The following is a 24,057-nucleotide window of genomic DNA, read 5'->3' on the forward strand; positions in this document are numbered from 1 at the left end:
GTTGACCAATCCTTGACCAGATTCCAACAGAATTGACCACCTTTGATTAAAAAATGACGCATCAATGGGGTCTTGACACGTGTCAGGCTCCTCCCTACCCAAAATTAGGGTTTTCCAGATTGGGGAAAAGGAGAAAGGTCTCCTCCAACGCCGTCACGAGGTTCTGCCTCTGTTTCTGGGTTTTGTTTGCTGGTCTGTGCGTGAGGATGATGGATCTGGTTAGGGTTCTTGCAGGTTTCGAAATTGAAGGCGAGCGTTGGTGAAGGAGATGACGAACATACGAGGAGGTTCTCTCAATGGTGGTGTTTCGCGAATGGAGGAGCAGTTCGGGTGCGTCAATGGCTGCCTCTGGTTCTCTGTGTTTGCTTTGTAGGTAGTGGAAGAAGAAATGCTCTCTGTCGCGATGAAGATGATGGTGGCTGGCGACATGGTGGCGGAAAAGAACTCGCGTCTGAGTGTTGATGGTGGAGACGGTGGCGTAGTGGAAAGGATGGAGGAGAAGGCTTCGCGATTTGATGAAGGCGAAGAACTCGCGTCTGGTCTCGCGATAACGGCAGCTTCACGGCGGCATGGTCCGACGAAGGTGGTGCAGCATGGTTGCGGATGGTGTGGTGGCGCGATGAATGTTGACGACAAGGTTGGTGGTGGTCTGTAGTGGCGCGACGACAAGGTGGTTGCTGGTGGCTATTGGCGGCAGCTGTGCATGACCTAGGGTTTGGATTTGGGAATTAGGGTTTCTGGAAAGAAGATGATGATGTGGCAGAGGGGAATGATGTGGTAGCATGTGGTTGGTCTATTTGGTGTGCAGAGGATTAATGACGTGGCAATTTCTTAATGGTTAGATCTGTGTGTAGAGGATTTGGACATCTGGCATAATCCGGTGGAGTTTAGCTTAGGAGGGGTATAGGTAGGGAAATTTAGGAGGTGTATTTAGAATAAGGTTACTGTTTGGCTTAGTATTGGGCCTGGTTAAGAGAAGAGGGGTGTATGTAGGAAAATTGGGAGGTGCAAGGGTAAAAGTTGCCTGTTTGGCCCATCTATACATTATTTTCCAAATAAAACCTGATTTTGGGCCTTAATTTGTAATTTAGACCAATAAAGCTTTAATTTCAGCTACACAAATAAATATTAGAAAATCCAAGAATAATTTATGCGCTAAAACTCGCTTTTTACGTCTCTTTAATTCTCAAACGTAACAATTCCAATCATCACAAATTCACTTTAAATCAATCATTTAAGCACATGAATCTCATCAAAAAATTTAACTTTAAAGCATAAATGTGGGCATAAATATGCACTCATCACTCATTTATAAGGTTGACCAATTGTTTTTTGTTTATCTTTAGGCTGTTTTTCGTACGTGGTCAACGAACTTCATCATCTTCTCCAGTAACACCATTTCAAGTATTTTTTTTTCCTTAAAATACTCTTATGTATGATGTATGTGCTCGTGTTTGTGTTGTGTTTGTCGATTCTGGACGTATGATATATATATATATATGTATAACGATACTATGATAGTTTTCTTTTCCTTCAACGTATGATATTTGTGTTCGTTCGTGGTCAGCGAACTTTGTCATCTTCTCCAGTGACACCATTTCAAGTTTGGTTTTTTTTCCTTTAATATCTCTTACGTATGATATATGTGTTCGTGTTTGTGTTGTGTTTGTCAATTCTGGACGTATGATATATGTATAACGATAAATATTTGTGTTCGTGTACGTATACTATGATAGTTTTTTTTCCTTCAACGTATGATAGGTATTTATTTTTGGTTCTCTACGTAAGTTAGTTTTTTTTTTCAGTGGATTCTTTGCTTTTAGTGTAGTAGTATGGATCGAAGATGGATTCATCAGCGTCGTATTAGTGAAGAGTATGAGCGAGGGGTTTCTAAGTTCATACAATATGTTAAAGAACACGCAAAACCAGTGAACGGGGAATATTTTTGCCCTTGTGTTCGTTGTCTTAATCAAGTATGTGAAGACTTGGACAACATCCGTGATCATCTGTTCATCTATGGAATAATGAGAAGTTATACAGTTTGGACTTGGCATGAGGAAGTATTATATAAGCCAACAACTTTAAGAGGTTCGGATTATGTCGACGAATGGATGAGTGATCACTTAGATTAAATGGTGCAAGACGTTGGCGAAGAAAATTTTGGAAGAGCTCATTTATATCATAGTCTTAAGAACATTGATGGCACATTTCCCGAATTTAGTGCAGAGCCAAGAAATTTCAGACTTGCACTTGCTACCGATGGTATGAATCCTTATAGCAACTTAAGTAGCAAACATAGTTCATGGCCAGTTATTTTGATGATTTACAATCTATCTCCTATGTTGTGCATGAAGAGAAAATACATGATGTTGTCTATGATGATATCGGGTCCTAGACAACCTGGAAATGACCAGTTTACATCCCAGTCTGCTTAGGAGATATCCTAGAGAATTGTAAGTGGAAACTTTTAACTAATTACCATAGTTCATAAAAAAATTATGTAACAAACTTTTTAATGTGTCTAACTTCATTTTGATATGCATGATGGATTGGTTGACCCACAACTCAAGGCACATTTTTGGCACAAGGTAGGGAGGACCTCCTAGTAGCAGCCACAGGTCGGTTAGACCGTCCAGGTCGTGTGCGTGCTGTTGGAGGAGCTACTAGATTGAGGGACTACTTTGGCCCTAAACCATGAAACACAGAGGCTGTGACTCAGGAAATGGTTAGTAGCATTAGGCAACAGGTGCAAGTCAAATTATAGGAACGCATGGGTGAACGCATAAGGCACATTTATAGCGTGGCCTAAGGCTATGATGATGCCATATTTTGGCCCACCAACGATATTATATTCTTCTTTTTATTATCTTAAATCTTCAAATTATAATTAAATGATGCCTAACTTTTGTAAATGTGAGTTGCAGGTCTACCGTCTTGAGAAACAACCAATGGCTCAATCTGTGAATGCGGCTCGTGAGGAAGCAGAAGACGATGATCCTCTATCGATATTGACCTCGAGATTAAATAAGTTGAGAAAAGGACCGGTAGAGCTGTTGTGGGAGTTAAGAACATTTGGCCTCAAGTGCCATGTTCCATTGTATATTAATTTCGATGATGCATTTGAGATCATTGGTGGAGAAAAAATGTTGAACATTGCATGCATACAACTATGGTGCATGTAAGTTTTTTATTTGTTATTTTCCAATTTGTATATTAGTATTATTACTTTTTAATAAATATACTTAACTTTATTCCTATAGGTACATGGACACCATCATAGTGGAATCAGGTTGGGCGCCAGTTTATGGTTTTCTTGAACCTCAGACCATTCAACCATCTGGAAACACTTTAGATTCCAGAAAATCATATATTGAAAAACATGGATGATTGAGTCTAACAGAGAGATATATATCGCGCCATACATTGATGCATATGTATTTCCCAATATTGTCAACTTTTATCAAATTTTAATCAATAAACTCACTAGTTGCCGGTACATGATAGGGGCCATTGGCAACTCATGGTGATCATTCCAAAAAAAGCACAAGTTGTATGGTTTTGTTCTCTTCATAGGAAGATGAAAGCGGAGTTGAAGTCCTTGATACAAACGTAAGTATTACATTCATTCTTATCAATTCATTATGATATTAATATATTAACTTATGTTTCTAATGTTTTCAAATGTTTCAAATTTGTTTAGAGTTGTGACTAGGACCAGAGGACAACAACTTGAAATTATATATCCTAAGGTTGGAATGCATTGATCTTTAACCTTTAATTTTAGTAGTCAAATTTAAACCATTACATTTGACTAAGTTCTTTCACATATTTAGTGTAATAAGCAGAATGATTCCTGGGCATGTGGCTACTACATCATGTCATTGACAAAGGCAATCATCCGAGCAGAAATCAGAGGGGAATGGACTAAGGTAGAAATTTACATTTGAAAATCATACAAATATCAATAAACTTTTGACAATAAAATGAATATAATAGTAAAGTTTCCTTGATTTTGTAGTGGTTCAACACTACCTCTTCATTGTCCAATGCAGTAATAAAGACGATAAGAGAGGATTAGGCATGATATTTGAATAAACATTTTAAATAGCTATAGCTTTAGGTTTTTCCTTTCATGATAGTAGCATTTGCTTACTTGTGCAACTTTTAAATTGTGAATAGATTATTGTGAATAGATGAATATTGTGAATAGATGAATGGAAACTGGGTTCTTTTAAGTTTTTATGATAGCATTAGCGTCTTTTAGTTTTACTATTTAATTGGAATTGATGATAGCATGGTTTAAATTAATTAATTTTGTGAATATATATGAATTCGAAAACTGGTTTCTGTATTTCAGGTTTGGTTAAATGAGCTAAAACGAATCAAATTTAAAAAAAAAAAACACTGACGGTAACGTCAAATTATACATTGTTCGAAATTCATATATGTATCTTACCGTCGAACAATGCACTGTATGACGTTCATATAATGTAGTGGATAACGATAATAATGCAACGCTGGGCGAGAATCTTGTCAGAGCGGCTGCAGCGGATGGGTTAGCGTGGAACAACAAACCAAGAGGGGGGGTGAATTGGTTCTTACTAAAAACGTGTGCCTTAAAAATTTCTACTCAATTAAACTTACTTAGCAATTAATAATAACAATAAAATAGAGTAAGGTTGAGAGAAATTTGCACAGATGATTTTATCCTGGTTCGGATCTTACCAATCCTACGTCTAGTCGCTTATCTCAAAACAAGATAAACAATTCACTAATCACAAAACAATTACAAACTATAATCACACAGATACAATTTGTAAAAGTTTAGAAAGCACCTCTCTTGATGCCACAAGAGATGAACCAACACCTCCTTTGAATCTTCACAAAGGATGAAACACTTCCTCCGAATACTTCACGAAGGATGACTTCCTCTTCCGAACACTTCCTTAGATACACCAAGGATGAACCAGCTATTCCTCTATCACCGTAGCAGTATTTCACCAACTCTACAGACAAAGTTTCCTTAGCTGAGCAAGAGCACACAATTCTCAAGAGTTTCTGAGTATTTGAGCACAAGGGAAGAGTTTCTGTTCATGATCTTAAGAGGAAATGAGAGTCTATTTATAGACTCATCCAAAGGCTCTTCCATTTTTCGTTTTCAGCCTTTCTCACTGTGTTAATCGATTAACTTAAGTTGTTAATCGATTAGTCACTAAAAGACAAAACAACGGATAGTCCAACGGCTCAACAACGACTAGTTTTTCAAACGGTCACTTTGTTAATCGATTAACAGCCTCTGCTAATCGATTAACAGCCCTTGTTAATCGATTAGCATGCATTGTTGTGCTTCTCCATTCGTCTCTGGAACAATCGATTATTTACCTTTGTTAATCGATTAACGCTAATCGATTAGATACCCTTGTTAATCGGTTAGCACTGCACAGTTTTTGCTCTTGGTTCATTTTTACATCACTTTTGAATGCATACATAAAACCACTAATTTCCTATGTTCATACAGTTATTACAAAAGTTACAAGTCTTCAAAAATCATTCTTCATGAGTCTTGGTTGTTTTTGACTTGATTTAGATATCATCAAAACTTCATCTTCATCATTTTGCTAACAAATCTCTGCGGCTCAGCGATAGTAACGTCACATATCAACAAGTTCGACATTAACCTTACGTCCTTTCCCCTTATACGTGACATCAAATATTTCTTTAAATATAAATATTTATTCAAATATTTCTTTAAATATAAATATTTATTCAAATATTACTCAAAAATTGACGTCCACTTTGAACTTTGACGTGAACATTACGTCAAATATCTTCCACAGCGACGTCAACTTTACGTTAGTTCCCCCGTACATGAGACGACAAATCTTACTATAAATATAAATATTTATTCAAATATTAGACGTCGAATTATACACTGTTCGACGTTCATATAGGTATCTTAACGTCGAACAATGCACTGAATGCCGTTCATATAATACAGTGGATAACGATAATAATGCAACGCTGGGCGAGAATCTGTACGGCTCAACGATAGTAACGTCAATATCGACAAGTTCGACGTTAACCTTACGTCTTTTCCCCTTACATGTGACGTCAAATATTTCTTCAAATATAAATATTTATTCAAATATTACTCAAAAATTGACGTCCACTTTGAACTTCGACGTGAACATTACGTCAAATATCTTCCATAGCGACGTCAACTTTACGCCAGTTCCCCCGTACCTGAGACGACAAATCTTACTATAAATATAAATATTTATTCAAATATTGGACGTCGAATTATACACTGTTCGACGTTCATATATGCATCTTAACGTCGAACGATGCATTGAATGACGTTCATATAATGCAGTGGATAACGATAATAATGCAACGCTGGGTGAGAATCGCTACGGCTCAACGATAGTAATGTCACATATCGACAAGTTCGACGTTAACCTTACGTCATTTCCCCTTATACGTGACGTCAAATATTCCTTCAAAAATAAATATTTATTCAAATATTACTCAAAAATTGACGTCCACTTTGAACTTCAACGTGAACATTACGTCAAATATCTTCCACAACGACGTCAACTTTACGTCAGTTCCCCGTACATGAGACGAGAAATCTTACTATAAATATAAATATTTATTCAAATATTGGACGTCAAACTCTTTACTAGTCGACGTAACGTCACGTTGTTGTACAAAATCGACGTTAAGATTACGTCAATTTACTATCCATTCGACATCAAATTGTTCGAGTATCGTCGCCCAGTAATGTTTGACATAAAAATTACGTCACTAGATATGACGTCGAACTCGAATTCATCGTTAAAAACCAAAAATAATCGACGTAATAAGCTGTTTTTGTACTATTGACAACGTGAAAACGAGCCAGCCGATTAACTCGGTGATACCGTTGTGTTACTTAGTTAACACTAAAAACATATAGACTTATTTAAATATAATTTTTTACACAATAATGTATTAATATAAGAAATAATAAATAAATTTTGAGATAATTTGGTACCATATTTTAATTTTTATAAATAATTTTTGTAAAATAGTTAATGTTTAAGATAATTTTTTAATAATATAAATTTTAAAATAAATAAATAAGCAACATAATTCCATAAATAAATTTAAATGATAAATAGTATATATATATATATATATATATATATTAAAAAATTAAAAAGCTTAAAACTGAGAAAAGTCGGCTCAGACCAACTTAATCACCAAGTTTGAAATTTACTTGAACACATCAAACTAAATTAATTACATTTTCTCTTTGAATATCAACCGGATTTAATTTACCTACCATCAATCAAACCAAATCCTAATTTGATCTGGATTTCATAACAATGTTTGAATGCATTAAGTAGTGATGCACCTTTTTTAAGGATGATTGAATTCTAATGAATAACTTTCACAAAAGATTAAAAAGATAAAAGGAAATTTACAAAATAGTATATTTGAAAATAAGTTGTTTCCCATATTAAAAATAATCATTTTTATAATTAAGATTAAGTATATATATTTTTTATATTTCTTCTGTCCTTGATATAAAACACTTTAACATAATTATTTACATTAATAAAAATAATTAATTTACATTATTTTCATGACTTTTAAAATAATATTACCAATATATTTAATTTATTCTCATTATTAATAACTTAATACGGACAAAGAAAGGAAAGTTAATCTTTTATAAAAATGTAAATTATATAATATAAACTAAAGAATATATTATAATTTTTTTATTTCAATAATACTCATATATCATTGTATTTTTATTTTTATCATAAATAATTTTCTCTTTTTATATTAATTAATTAAAATAAAAATTATGTTATCTTAAAATTTAAAAATCACAGATTAAAATTATTTATTAAAAAGAAATCATTCGAGAAAGATGGAGTAATATAATAATACCATTGCAGAATGATAAGAAGACAGGTGAGAAAAAGGAAAAGATAAGACATGATAAGATTGAAAAGTACATGTTACTGATTCCGTTCCGATTTCACGTTCCGCAGATTTATAGTTGACTCCCTCACTAACACTCGGCACCGCCGAATTTCATTCAACAACACTCTGAGATGCAGCAGCAAGCAGTGGAACACCTTGACGTTCTAACCAAAACCGGTCTCAAAACCGGTGTTTCCAAGCCCAGGTAATCGCGAACTCAATCATTCTTCGCCACAGTTCCTCAGATTCGCGTGCGAAATAACAACGCTTGCATTTGTGTGTGTGGGCGTTTGTGTTCAGGGGAGATGTGCATCGCAACGGCGACTACCACCGCGCCGTTCACGTGTGGCTATTCGCGGAGCGGACGCAGGAGCTGCTCCTCCAACGCCGCGCCTCGTGCAAGGACTCTTGGCCTGATCTTTGGGACATCTCCAGCGCCGGTCACATATCCGCTGGCGATTCGTCGCTAATCACTGCTAGGTACTCTGCATTGTCAAATTACCGATCGTTTCGTGTTTGGTTGGAGAGAGCACAGGACTTGCATACCGGAAAATACGTTCTGTTGCTGTTTTTTTTTTAAATGAGAATAAGTTTCATCTCGATAATCACTATAGGAAACTATTTCTTTAAATGTCGTGGCGTATTACTATGCTAAACTTCAAATCTCGTTGGACAACATTAATTTTGTCGTTGGGGAAAACGTTCTGTTCTGTTTTTTCCAGATTGTTTCGTGTTTAAGAATCTGGACAGGAAACGGTGAAATATAAATTGAATATTGCTTTTGGTTTTGTTTTCTCATTTAACCTTTTTTCTGTGTAAATTTCAGAGAATAGAAAACAACGTGAAAACAGGAAATGCTTTTCTAATCACGACCCCTAGTATTGTGTGCATTACATGAGAAGTCAATTTGGTATTTGATGATATGAACAAGTAGGTTTAGTTATGTTGTCTTTGGCAGCTAATTTAGTTACTCAATAGAAGCAACTCTTTCATGCTTTCCCGTCTTTTATGTGATTTGATACACAAATGAAAGAAGAAATTTAGTTCATGACCTTTGAAAGGCATGATCCTAGACGTGCGCTAGTTTTAGGAGTTAATATCAAATTGACTGATGGTACTGGAGTAACTAAACCAAATTGACTGCGGGTTGCTACTGTATTTGTTTAGTTATATATTAAAAGGTAAATTATGTCTGTCCTTAAAAACATCAATACTAAGAAAGGAAGGCATAACATTCTACCAACTATCAATATGATATTTAATACCTTGTGCTGTAAGTAAGTCTGCACATCTATTACCCTTTCTGTATCATGTGAAACTTTAAAACTCATCTCCTTAAGAACCATACATTTAGTCATCTATTCAAAAGGCTTCAAGGAACTGTTGTAATAATATTATATTATTGCAAAAGAGACGTCGCCTAACGTTCATCAGTGCAACGATCCTTTTCTTTTGGCAACGTTCCAATGGCAACGTTCCTTAACTGATGCAACGGTCAAACATTTTCTTTTTCTATTCTTCCCTAGCTCTATAAATAGAGCTCTTCCTCCATTCCAATCCATCATAAAATTCTCTTCTCTCATTCTCTTAGTTTCATTCTTTTTCTCTTTTCTTTTCCTAAAATTTATCCTATGTATTAACTCTTATCAAATTTTCTTGCTAGTTTTGAGATCTTTGAATACAATTCGAGAAGTTCTTGCAGTATTCTGGGAAACTTGTGCAATACACTGCGAATAAGTTTTTAAGGACAATAAAACTACTCGTCTCAGGAAATACTATTCGTGATTTTGTTAGTTTTTATACAACAGGAACAATAGTAAAAGTAGTAAATACTTACCATTTTTTGGGATGAGCAATTTCAATAGCATTCACAATGGCAAAATTCCCGTGCTCAAAAGGCAAGGTGTTCACCAATAGAAAAGCAACCAATTATAGCAGCTCCATAATCCAAAATGAGGTTACTACATGCTCCTCTCAAGAAGCCATCCATGGCCGCTCCATCGGTTTACACTTAACCCATAGACACTCAGGATGTTCCCATTAAATTGTATCTGCTATCCCTAATTAATGAATTTATACTCCCACAGCAATGGTTACCCCTATATTAAGATAAGCATAGTTGACATTTTTTATTCTAACATCAGACCTACCTGCATTCTCAAATTGCATGAAATTACGGTTATTTTGCACCAAAGTATGATTATTCAGAATGTTGAGTAGAAAGAGACTGTACTGCTAATCAAGTCTGGTGTTGTTGTGTGACTAATTTTTCAGGAGAGAGCTTGAAGAAGAGTTGGGTGTAATCCTCCCCAAGGATGCATTTGAATTGATATTTATTTACCTCCAGCACAGGTAAGTAGTATATGATGTATTTCTGTATTTCGCAAAAAGTTAAAGTCTTGTTTTTATATTTATTTAATTTTTTATTATTTTATAATTATCATTTCGTAAATGCTATTGCTTTTAGGCTGTTTTCCATTTTTAAAATTTCCTTTTTTAGTTTGCTTCTCACAAAATTGAAAACTGAATATGAAAACAAATGCACTGAATTTAAAAGTGGAAGAAAAAGTAAACACCCTCTGATTTTCCTTTCAATTGAGGGTCTGTTTAAACGTATTGTGGAGTCTCTTCCGCATATGAAGGAGACTGTCAAGTTAATTTGTGTTTCTGTTATTGTAGCATATAAGATTTTTATCTTCAATGAGTGTATTTCTCTCCTATTTTATCTGTGGACTAGCTAATATGATCTTTAAATATGGAATGCAGTGTCATAAATGATGGAAAATACATCAATAACGAATTTAATGATGTGTATCTGGTAACAACTCTTGATCCTATACCTCTGGAAGCCTTTGCACTTCAGGTGAGGATGTGTAAGTTGTTTCAAATTGGACTTTTTAGATCTCATTGAGAGACATAATAAGTGGCCTTTATTTGATTATGGAACCAGCCTTTATAGCATTTCATTATTTGACAAATTTAACTTGTTTTAGAAGTACTAGAATTCAGTTTAAAGGTATGACATTTGTGATCATTGCATATTTTTTATGACTTAGTTTTATTTTAAAGTTTCTGTTCTGTAATCCGTGATTTGAGTCTAATTACTAGATTTATATACTGAGATAGAATAGAACTTGAGTTTTTCTGGTCATATCTTGCTATCTATTCTTGTTTAATGTCTATTTATATCTTGGTATCTATTCTTGTTTAATGTCTATTTATGTCTTTTAATTCTGTCTTAGTGATTGAATTTAGAGTAATCTGTGAACTATATTGGATATAGTTCTTTTTGTTTGATTGTTTCATTTTAATTAACTCTTTGGCACATAGGAGTTACTTTTAAACTCCATGATATTCTAGTCCAGAAAAAAATATTTATAACATCAGTTGCATAAATGTTTAACATCTTTGGTGAAACTCAATTAAACAATTTTGACAATGCAAGAAGACTTATGCAATAGATCATTCATAGTCATGTGGCTTTATTGATTATATTTTCATTATTTTCACTTCTGTTTGTGTTCTTTTATGTCTTGTGTTGATTAAATTCCGTTAGATGCATTGATGGCATTGTAATTCTCAGGGTGGTTGTCTGTAAGTCAATAATGGGCTGGCAGTATATACTATCTCTACATGGTTGATTGTAGACAAAAGATATTTAATTGATGTGCTAATCTAATTCCATTACTCTCATGTCCTTTATGCCTTTCTTGGTGCATGCATGACTTATTTTATCTTAATTTTTCCTGATCTTTTTTGTGGGGATTTTCTCTCATTGGCAGGAATCGGAGGTTTCAGCTGTTAAATATATCTTTTATGAAGAATACAAAAGGTTACTGGCCAAAGAAGATTCAGATTATGTCCCCTATGATGTAAATGGAGAATACGGTCAACTCTTTGATGTAATCGAAAAGAGGTATATTAGAATTTAAGTTTTTGTCAACTCTTGTGTGCTATAATTAGTTTTGAATAAAAGATTCTTATATGTGAAACAAAACCTCTTTCAATCTGCAATAACTCTCGTAAAAAGTATTATTGTTGTTGTTTGATTCCTTGTACCAGTATAGAACTTCACTCCCAGTTCAGCTGGCCATGTCTTTCTATTTTCTTCATTTTTAAAGTAAAATTTATTCAATAGAAAAGAAGCGAGGTACAACTACAGAGGGAATGAGATGTCCTTCCAAATAGAAAAGAAAATAAGGTAATAAAAGAATTGGGAGTGAACCAAAACTATTTGAACTTGCTTGGTTTGTGTCTAACATTTTGACAACTCTTGTAATAAGAATGTCTGTACTTTCATAGCTTAGAAGTTGTCTTATTAGGGTCAGGCACAGTCTTAGATGTTGGCTTGGCCCAGTAAATAGTGGCCATTAAAAGTATGGGTATTCCTCTGCAGATATAGACAAAAACAGCATATGTAGACAGAATTTTGATATTGGCCCCTCTTCCAAATCATTTTAAGTATACCAAGAAACTTCGTGCAAAGTGAATGGGAAAACTGAATATTCATGGAATGTGCCTACCATCTCATGCCAGACAAAAAATTGCCTACCAGTATGTAGTAAGAAGCGTCATTGTATCCATTCCAAACTAAACTATGTATATTTCCTTTTAACTGCAGAATCACATGGCCAAACTCAACTTTCTTAACTTTAAATATACTTCTGATTATATTCTATCAAAGGCAACTACATGATCTTTAAAGCAGACATTGATTATATACTTATTTTGGTATTCATACATTTGCATATTTGTTTAAGGTACAAGGAAAACACTGTAGCACGCAGTTTGACTCTACAGAAGCAAATAAGTCGTTATGCTCCTGTTTCCCTTAGTGCAGAGGTTGTTTTTATTTTCATCTGTTTTTGGTTCTTGTATTAATTTTACTGACCTGTTTCTGTCTACTTTTAGCTATTTGTCTCCCCCATTCCGTCTTGTCAATTTGAAAACTATACTGTTAAAATATTGTATTTCTAATATTTTCTCCTCGAATGCAAATGAGGTTTGAGAAAGTTTGGTTAAACTTAAAAAAGTGTTTTCGAAATAAGAAAACTTTAAAAAAGTTTTTTCTTTGGGAGATGAAAATTTCCTTTTTTTGGAATAGGCAACCTCTATTCCATGGAAATACTTGATTTTTGGAATAAGCAGCCTCTTTTCCTTAAAAGGCACTTTCTCTATTTTATCTTATGCAATAATTGTATCATCCACATAGATTGGTAGTATAGTGAGTTTACTTGTAATGAAGTGCTTTACAAATAAAGTATGACTTCCTTGATTTTGCTTGTTGCTAGAGATCTCACATCAACTAGAAATATGACTCAATCATAGTATATAAGTGGGGGTGCAAGCCTTACTTTAAATTTACTTCCTAGGAAGGCTTCCAAAACTCGAAGAGAAGCACAAAATACATGTGCTCGAAATAAAGGCTCCTACGCGTTGCCACTGGACACCAGGCAGAGGGCACTGAGCGCCACATGTCTTTAGAAACTAAGGAGGCTTCCAATCTTCATGAGCTTGGGTGGGCTGTCCTTAGTCCAATAGCTGCCAATTGAACTTGAGGAAGAGCACTTTAGAATCCTTGGATGGGTCTTCAAATTCTTCTTGAAGCTTTCTTGCCATGCTTCTAGTAATTGGGCCCAAGTCACCAATATTGATTTGGTTTAGTACAGTTGCATTAGGTTTAAATTCCACTACCTTTATATGATATCATAGTCAAATATTAGAGCAATTCATACCAATATTAGAGCAATTCATAGTCTATCTTTGTCGAGATTTGGGTCTATTGTGCTAGCCACTATTGTGCTCCCCTTGATTTCCTTGCACACCGTTAGCCACATCAGATTAAATTTAACGGCGTTTGTTTTGGAGGACGAAAAATTATAGTTTCCTTAAGGACAAGGATCAAAGTGTACCAAAGTTTGAAGGAGGGACTAAAACTAAAATTGCTTGATAGTTGAGGGACTAAAAGCATATTTAACCCCAAATAAATTAATTAGAAGTATCAACCATTACTAGGGCTGTTTTAGGAAGAGTGTGTTAGAGAGTGTTGCCAACATGTTTCTATAAATGTTGAAGGTTGTTGGAAGTCCCTTATCAATTAGATATAAGACCTATTTACAATAAATAAGTGAGTACAAACCTCACCTCACGAGCCAGTTCTGTAAGGTGAGTTAGACTGAAAACCAACTCCCCAACATGGTATCAAAGCCATGAGTTAAAGTCCATCCGAGCGGAGTTTGTTGTTTGTTTCCACTAACTATTGTGCCGCTATCGGATCATCTATTTATGTCTAATGCCACGTTCGAGATGTATGTGTCGGCGTGAGGGAGTGTTGGAAGTGCCATATCGACTATAGATAAGGTCAATTTATAGTTTATAAGTGAGTGCAAACATCATCTTATAAGCTGGTTTTTGTGAAGTTGAGTTAGTCTTAAAGTTCACTTTTCAACAAAGGCAATGATATCATTATTGGTTAAGTTTATTCTCCCTTGGATTTTTAATAACATTATCAGTTGACTTTGTCCCAAAATTTGTGGTTCGTAGTTAACCTTAAAATAAGTTTAATGTTTCATTCTGGCAGTTATCTGGGCTTTCAGATTTGGACAGAAAGGCTCTGGGTTTGGTTGTGAAGGCTGCAGCTGTTATGGATGAAATATTTCTTCTACAGGTTGTGTTTACAATCCTTTATACTGTGTTTGTATTCATTTGTTTTTGTATATTGTCTCTATTTGTTTTATGCTATATGTTCAATATTAATGCTCATGAAGTATGTAAAATTTAATGGTAAATTGACTGTTAATCTTTTGTCCATGCAAAATTTTTCATATGCAAGTCATTACGTGTCATGAAGCATGCTTGATACCTAAGTTTTGTTAATAATGTTATGAAATTTCATGGGTAACTTATTTCTTGCTCCAAAAGTTATTCTAATATTTTAACTGTAACTGGTAGAGTAGAACTAGGAATATGGATATGTTCACATGACAGTGTACATTGCTAAAGTTTATCTATTTATTTTACTGTCAGTCATGGTACAGTAATCCAGCTCTTAGTGATTGGTTGAAGGAGTATGCTGATTCATCAGAGTTAAATAAGTTGAAATGGTCCTATTATCAGATTAACAAGAGCCCATGGTAAGTGTTTTCTTGATAATTCAGTCTGCCTACTTAATGTTTTCTATAGTAGACATGTAGACAGACTTTGGCATTATTTTATGCCTTCCTGGACTTAGTTGGCTCATTTGCTGTTACTTTAGTTTTAAGTTTTTGTACAGAATTTGTTTTCTTAATCTAAGGCTCTCTTTTACCATCCAAGATAAGTTTTGACATGAAATTGCTAGGATCGGACAGTGTTCTTGACAGATATGTAAACATGCATCTGCCTTGAACACTGCAAATCGTGTTCATTTAATTTTCAGAGTAGAACGGAGGAACCTACTTATTGTAAAATGTCCCTTTTATGTCCAGACATGTTGTATAATTATAATCTATTAATTGTTGACAGGTCTAGCCTTGATGAAGATGTGGCATTCTTGACAACTGCAGATTCAGCAATAAGGTTGTTCTCTAACGCGACTAGGACAGTCAGAGATTGGAAGGGTGTGGAATACAGAGCAGCATTTCCGGTATCGAAACCTGCTTGCGCTAATTTCTATCCACCCGACATGGACAAAATGGTATATTGCACCAAGTATATGCTGTTAAAAGAAATCGTTTGCAAATTTGAAAATGAATACAGTTTTATCTTGCAGGAGTTTGATTTATGGAAGGACAGTCTAGAAAAGGATGAACAGAAAGAGGCAACAGGATTCTTCAGTGTTATTAAAAGGCACAGTGAATTTATTTTAGATTCTCATCAGTCTGCTAGTAAAGGAAGTTCTCATGATCTATATATAGTTCCTTACTCCGAAGAATACCAACCTCTTCTTGTAAAAGCTGCCGATTTACTGCATAAAGCTGGAGACATTACCGACTCACCAAGGTAATGTTTTCTGTCCATATTCTCATGAGTAAGCGCTCATTGTTCTTCTCTATGCTATATGTTAGAAAACATGATTCAAAGGAGGAAATTGGGAGAAATATATAAAACTGAAAATAAAATTGTATTGATAACGAATAAAAATAATTTTAATAAGAGTATAATGAGAATTATATGGCTAATCTAAACCACTAATCTCCCAACTAATTTTCTAACTGATTCAACAAACTATAACCATTTTATATCTCAACAACCCGCTGCAAGCTGGAAGATGTGCACTACACTTCCAAACTTGGTATGGAACAATTCAAATTTCAAACCAAAGTGAAATACAATGAAACAGGCTGGAAATAAATCGACTAAATAACATGATGAATAAAGTGACAATGGCTGAGGTGCATAATTCATAGAAGTTCTCAACTTCCATCTAGGTTGTTTTGAACTTATTCGAGTGTCTCTGCAATATTCTCTCCATCAAGAATTTGACTATTGGGAGGAACTATCACTTTCCAATTAGGCAAGGAATGCTTAACAACCAAGAAGAAACACAACTCAAGGCTTAACCATAACCACCACTTGGCAGATTCTACATTCCAGAGACAAATATATGCTTAACTACCATGACACAGAAGCTAAAACCATCAAATCCAAGCCAAAAGAGCTGAATATTAATGAAATAATCAAAGAGGTAAATCACCAAAGTTGGTGTGCATGAGAAAAACAAAAAGCTTCAAGAGGAACCATAATATGTTGACATAGATGATAATCAATAACAAAAAAAACTGGAACCATCTCCAGTAGAGCTTCTAAAGCTCGTACCTAAGGCTGGTCTGTCTAATATATCACTACTGAAACATAAACTAATAGTGTGAAGGCCGTGGGTGCTCTGTCTACCACGAGTCTGGCAGCACAATGGTTGCTTTGACCGAGCGACTCTGATAGTGGGGTCACCGTTTGGAATGCTGGCAGAGGAATAAGGCAGAAAACACTAGAAGAAAGGACACAATGAAGAGAGGATTCTGAATATCAGAAAGGAAAACGACTTCTGAAAAGAAATATGTCACGGACGGACAGTGGGTCCACAAAATATTCGATGGATAGTCATATGAATTAATCTTTCTATGTTACAAGTAAAACAAAGTGTTGAAATGTAATGTATTTTCTAGTGGGTTTTTTAGAGTGGAGTTTTTAGGAGCCTTCTGTTTTTCTTTTTTATGTTGATCGTACAGCTGCAACTAAATGAAAATATAACAAAAGACAAAATAAAAACTCTCTCAAAATTACAAATAAATCCTTTTCTTAATTTATGTTTATCTAACAAAATTCTTCCATAAACTTAAATTCTTTCTTCCTTCATCCCGATTAACTTCTTGTACTCCTGGAACAATAGGCAATGGTTTCGTGAATATATCAGCTATTTGTTCCTTGCTTCCTATGTGTTTGGATTCCAGGCTTCCTTTCTCGGATAAAATGAGGATAAATGAAAACGAACATCAATATGTTTTTTACTCGGATTAGCACCTTCTCTTCTTGCATTATTTCCAAATTCTGAAATAGGTTTCTAAGCCATATTGCATGCCGGACACTTAAGGATGCTGCCACATACTCGGCTTCACACGTTGATAGTGCCACAATGGGTTGTTTCTTTGAGAGCCAAATAATATTATTGGTTATTGTGACATCCCAAAAATACAGCCAAAACTATATATTCAGAAAATCACATTTAACAATAATCCAAAACAGTTTTTCCAAATAAAACAAAATCCAGAACGAAAGAACGAACGCTCGAGGACGAACGTCCTGGAGCACTGTTTCAATATTACAGAACGGACGCACAAGGCCGCACGTCCCACAAGAAATACAAAATGAAAGCCGAACGTAAGTTGAAACCGACTGAACGGTTTACACATAAAAATACCGAACGGTCTAGCATCACTTAAAAACGAAAACATGAAGTGGTCGAACGACCACCCAAACCAACAACAGATGGCCGAGCGTCTCACTGCTCGGTCTTCACTTCAACGTCAACCAAATTCTCTTCATTCAGCACCTCTTCCAAACGCTCGTCTCCCTCTGCTCACATCCACACGGATGATCATTGCAATGACAAGACGGACGTACAAGACGAGACAACACAAGGAAAAACGCAGGGTAAGCTTACGTAATTTAACTCATGCATCAACATACAATTCAGTACATAATTCATCACACATCAAGGCATTTTAACGCACGCACAAAATAAGACTCAACACGACTGACCGTCCGGACTGTATGAAATCTGCATAGTTACAGGCGTTCACGCACCCGGGTGGTGTGGTAATTGGCATCCTCATCAGCTGCCACCCGAGGTTAGAACGCTCGTCCAAAGTACCTCTAAGGACGACGACCTCCTGCCGTTCCCACGCATGACGTGCGCCCTCTACTTGAGGACGAGCACTCACGGAACATCAGGATCGAACAACCAACATTAACTTCCCACAGTCATACTTGACAAATTCCAACATTTTCCAAGAGTCGTTCCTACCTGGAACGCTCGTTCAATATTCATAACTTTCATTTCATCTCAGATACTGTTCATCATTCACTATTCATCAATCCATAATCATTTTTATCATTAATAAAGAAACCATCAAAAATCGAACGTTCTATTCCCCAATAAGACCGAGGACGAACGCTGATGACAAGACCAAAAGACGCTCGTTCGAATACGAACAACAGATTTACAATTTCTTTTTGGGAAATGGTCGAGTAAGGTACTGTTCATTTGGGCGAACGTTATTTATCTTGAGAATCAATTGAATGAACTAACGCTCGTGAAATCAAAACAGTACTTCAAGAATAGTTTAAGTGGAAAGGTTCTGGGCCGAATACATCACATGCGAACGTCTCAGTGATGTATGAAAGGTTCCTTACGAATATTCTCATTCTGAATCCACTGCCGGTTAATGACCGAGCGTAGAAATCTAAAATTGGACGTACGCTAATTTGCGAGAAAGGAACGAGCGCTCAGAATAATCCCGAGCACCATTTAGGGCGAGCGCTCAGTGTAAGACCGAGCACCAACTAGAGCGTACGTTCAGTGTAAGACCGAACGCTTCCCAGTACGAACGTCAGGTGTAAGACCGAACGTTCAATATCTCAGATTGATAGAACTTGAAAAATAAACTAAGGGACTTTTGAAGAAGTATTTACGAACGGGAAAATGCACTGTTACATATGCATATACAAGTACAAAAAGAAAGAAGTTTATCAAAAATACTAGATTCAACAAAGTTTGACCGAACGCTCAAACAGAGCATTTTAGAGTGAGGACGTTCGTCCTCGACCAAGGATTTATCCAAATGACAAAATCAACATTTCAACCATATTACTAAGGAAAACCGAACGGTCAATGACCGTTCAGTACGAACGTACATGTTCATCAAATTCTCTTACAAATCATTTTTCATTTCCAGTTCATTTCTCATAGTTCCACTCGTTCACATCACACAAATCTCATATTTCATACGACTCATATCATATAATTTCATATATTTCATTTCATCAAATCAACGAACGTTCATGCATCTAAATCACATCCAATTCATCATATATTATTCTCATGCAGTAAAATAACGAACGTTCATATCATTCCATTTCATCAAACATCATACATCATACTCATACGAACGTTCATACACAGCATGCATCAAAAACAATTAAATTAAATAAGCTTCCCTTACCTGGAAATGAACGAACGCTCACAGACGCACAAAGACGCTTCTCCACTCAGACTCTACTCGCCCACGCTCGTTAATCCACTATACGAACGAACCCCAATACCAAAAATCAGAACTACCCATTTTGAGAAAAATACGAACGTACAGCTCAAACTGAGTTTGCATGCATGAAAACGAACGACCAGAGAGCAGGAAGGGACTTACCAGTCCAGCTTCGTCAACCGAACGTCTTCTCTGGAAGTCCTTGACGCCGAGCGTCCTTCAACAGTGCCGGAAAAATAGAACGGAGGGGATGAAACGGTGGTTTCTTAGAGAGAGATGCAGAGAGTATAGAGAGAAGGAGGAGAGAATTGAATCTCAGAAAATGAAGCAGAGAGGTGCGCGCAGAGGGAAATGGAGAATAAGTTCAGAATCTCAGATCTGCTTTCCACCCCGCCAGCGCTCGTCCGCACTCCGCCAGCGCACCCCCACTACGCCTCTGACAGCCCACGACGGACGGTCGACCACTCTGCAGTTGCCACGCGTCTTCCACCATCGCCGATCGCACGTTCACACGCTGGCAGCACGTTCTCCACTACGCTTTTGACTGCCATGCTGGACGGACATCCACTCCCAGGCGGACACGTGTACTCCACTAAGCCGAACGCACGTTCACTCTGACTGTAGATGCCGGACGTCCACTCCCAGGCGGACACGTGTATTCCACTATGCCTGACGCACGTTCCCACTGTGCTCTGACTCAGCTCGGCGTGCGACAGCTGGCGTCCGTCAGTGGGTGCGTCAGACACTGCTGCCTCCATGTGCGCTGCTGAGGTGGCGCGTTCTGCGCTCGCCACGTGGACTCCACTGTGCACGTTTTTCTGAAGCCTGACAGTTATGGTCTCTTTTATTATTATTTCATTACAATTGTAGTTTTCATTACAATTGTAGTTTTGTATTCTTTTATTAAATAATCTATATGTATATATTGTATTGCTTTTTAGGGTCTTTGATATTTTCCATTATTCAATATCGGTATCACTGAACAATACTATGAATTACTTTATTTTACTCTTTTACTGTTCTTTGAGCTTTTTATTATGTGTGACCGCATGAAGTGGGTGTAACTTGGTTAACTCATTCCTTCCTGTTGTAGTTTGAAGAGGCTGCTACATAGCAAGGCTGATGCTTTCCTTTCAAATAATTATTATGACTCAGATATAGCCTGGTTGGAATTGGTTAGTCATATCCTTTCATTTATTTTTGTGCTACCACCATTATAAATTAAGTCCTAGCTAAGTTGGTGAGACCGGTGAATAATACTAATAGCATGTAGTTGCTCTCATGCATAAAAAAATAACTCCAGTATTCAAATATTCTATAACTAAAATTCAATGTATCTATATTGTTAACTTCTTCAATGCAAATGAGAGTTTATTTGAAGAATGTTAATTTTTTCAAGGTTCCACCAGTTCACGTGTGTGGATTCTTAGTCATGCATGCAGACATGATCTCACTACTCTACTTTGATGATAATGTTATAATATTTGTTGTTCCACTTGTCACCCTGAGTTATTTCCATTTTCTCCTGTACAGAATTTGGTTAGTTTCCTTTGCAAAACAAAATAGAAAACATCACGTCTTTTATCTTAATTGCCCCTATCTGACTAAATCCAAAGATTTATTTATGTAGAAGGTGATAATTTTTATTTTTTGTGTGAACAAATACTATTAATCTTACATAGTTTTAACTTATTGCCAAATTGATTTAATAAATGTGAGGGCATGGTTCTGTTTTTAGTTGTGTCGTGCAAATCAGCAAGACATAAAACTTGGAAATTTTGGGGCTGCTAAAAAAAGTGTCACTTGGGGATCATTTTGAATCTGAATTTGACAAAATAATTTGTTCTATCTGGAGTAAAGGAGACATTAAAAAAGAATTATGAAATTTTGGCCTTTACTTATTAAATGGTCTTACACCCAACCAAATTACTTGAAAAATTATGCTTACGGATAGGCTTTTTTACCAGTGAGCGATTTTAGTAATGTTTCTCTAAATTTTGAATGTTAGTATTCTTACTGTAATGTGTTTTGATAGTGATAAATTTTAGGATAAAAAAATTGTATCTTTCTGTTTTCTTGCAGGACTCTAAGTTGGATGTCACTATTGGGCCATATGAAACTTATGAGGATAAACTTTTTGGATATAAGGTAATTCCAATGAGGTTTTGTGCAGGGTATACAGTTATGGTCCTACGAATATATTTGACTTAGATGGTTTTTTCATATTGCAAAAGTTCTTCCCTCTTTCTAAAAGGATTAATGACGAAACAAGTCACGACTACTACCGTGTCAAGGAGAGAGAAACTGAGAAATAATATAATGGATTTTTGTGTATCGGTACTGTTAGGATAATTGAACAAAAGATAAAAGAAAGAAACAAGGAAAAAAGAAACTCAAAGCACTAATGATTAAAACTAGTGTTGGTGCTGTCTTTACTGCTTAAGAAAAACAGAAAATACATACAAAGGAGTTCTCTCCTTTCACATGAGCTGACACTCGTTTATAACTCAGTTCTTAAGAAAAAAGGTGTCCTTGAAAGAATCTGATTGGTCCAATTATATAGACGAAATCTCATTCCGAAAACGCTGATTCATTTGTCCTGCCGCATCACTTCCACCTCTTCATTTATTATTCCACTGCACTCTTTATTTTTCCTTCTATAATAATCTTTACATGCCTTCTGATTATTTCCATTCCTATCAGGTACAGATAAGCATTTTTATTTATGATGAAGAAGAGATGCAATAGTAAGAGAAAAAAATCAGTATCTAATAGTGGGAAGTATTTGGTGCAATATTTCCCAATCAAATTATATCGTATATCCTTATTATAATCAAATCATAGATATAACAAATCTAAAAATTATACCATATTACTATTACATGGGAAATAATATGTGAAAAGTTACTTGTGATGTCTCACTTAGATATCTCTTTAGATTCACACACACACATGTATGTATATGTTAGGGATGGAGAGTTTACGAGTGAAGGAATAAAACATTAAATGCCTAACTGCCTTAACTGCCTTAGCAATTAGGAAGAGCGGGGTTATTGGTTGTATAAATAGCAAATAATCAATTGTAGTGGGGGGTCGATTGTTTTGATTGTAGTCTAACAGGGTTTGTCATCCTGAGGAGGGAGGTTAGGCTCTCTAGAGGGAGGTTAGGCTCTCTAGAGGGAGGTTATGCTCCCAAACCCAGTCCTTGTAAAGAGATTCGTTTACGGTGAATAATAGCAAAACTCATTCATTCATTTCTGTTTCTATCTTTTGAGTGTTTTCTTGTTAGGTTCCAAACCCAGGAACCTAACAGTATAGATAAAGAGAGAGGAGGTAGAGATGTTGTATCTTGCAACAAAAGTACAAGAGATAGAAAATGAAACAAAAATAAAATTTACTCCTAGGACACTAAATGACAAATAGGTACAACGAAAAACTTTTACATACTTGCTCAGAAGATAATATAAATTATTCTATCACTCGCTCAAGTTGGAGCATAAAGATTGTATGTATTAACCTTGAAACATAAATTGAATTCGAAGTCTTCTCAAGAATTTTTTCAAAATATATGCAAGTTGATCTTTAGACCAAACAAATTTGGTATGAATTTCCTTGGCTAATGACTTTTCTTGAACAAAATGACAATCAATTTCTAAGTATTTTTTTTTTCGTGAAACATAAGGTTAGAGGCAATGTGTAGAGTTGCTTGATTATTATCACAATACACCCTCTCTTAGAAAGTACATGATAGCTTTGCTGTATTGTACAAAAAAAGGAAAAGAGTTGTAATTAAACATATGTAACGGACTATTATAAATAGTCATACGAGTGAGGAGAAAGGACAGTTTTTGGGGATTATTAAGAAGGATTTTGGAGAGTGGGGTTCTCTCTAATAACCTCAATTGTATTGTACTAAAACTCCTTTTGTTCATTGACTCTGTTACCTACTACATTGGTATGGGAATTAGAGTATAGAGATCAATACAACTTTAACTTTTCTTTTTAATATTAGTTTTATTAATTGGTATTTAGAGCCATGATCTTAGCACTGGTGCATTTTAAGGGGTATGGTAAATACTAGAATGGATGGGTTGGAAAGAATGTTGCAAGAATTTGTTCATGACAGAGAAAAGGCTGAAAATGAGCAGCATGAGTAGTTACAAAGATCAGAAGATTTGATAAGAGGCCTCATTGTTGTTGTAGAAAAGATATGTGGCAAGAAACCATCGGGTGGCAACCACACTCTCATTGCGGAGGAAACATGATATTCTTGTTTTTGTAGGTGAAGAAGCTTATGGTTGGACAAATAGGCTGGAGCGGTATTTTCGTTTAAAGGAAA

The 24,057-nt window shown here is 35.6% G+C and overlaps 1 protein-coding gene across 1 annotated transcript in view; it reads left to right on the plus strand.

Moving 5' to 3' along the window:
* Positions 1-7,953: 7,953 nt before the first annotated feature.
* LOC108345515 (nudix hydrolase 3) overlaps positions 7,954-24,057 on the plus strand; it is a 43,937-nt gene continuing 27,833 nt past the window's right edge. The window contains exons 1-12 of the mRNA XM_017584088.2: positions 7,954-8,185; positions 8,281-8,460; positions 10,255-10,332; positions 10,747-10,843; positions 11,763-11,896; positions 12,741-12,822; positions 14,561-14,647; positions 15,007-15,113; positions 15,484-15,655; positions 15,731-15,960; positions 20,812-20,893; positions 21,801-21,866. Coding sequence (XP_017439577.1) covers positions 8,112-8,185; positions 8,281-8,460; positions 10,255-10,332; positions 10,747-10,843; positions 11,763-11,896; positions 12,741-12,822; positions 14,561-14,647; positions 15,007-15,113; positions 15,484-15,655; positions 15,731-15,960; positions 20,812-20,893; positions 21,801-21,866 — 1,389 coding nt within the window. The 5' untranslated portion in view covers positions 7,954-8,111. The remainder of the gene's footprint in view (positions 8,186-8,280; positions 8,461-10,254; positions 10,333-10,746; positions 10,844-11,762; positions 11,897-12,740; positions 12,823-14,560; positions 14,648-15,006; positions 15,114-15,483; positions 15,656-15,730; positions 15,961-20,811; positions 20,894-21,800; positions 21,867-24,057) is intronic.

Source organism: Vigna angularis, chromosome 6, assembly GCF_016808095.1.
Source record: "Vigna angularis cultivar LongXiaoDou No.4 chromosome 6, ASM1680809v1, whole genome shotgun sequence".
NCBI lineage: Eukaryota > Viridiplantae > Streptophyta > Magnoliopsida > Fabales > Fabaceae > Vigna > Vigna angularis.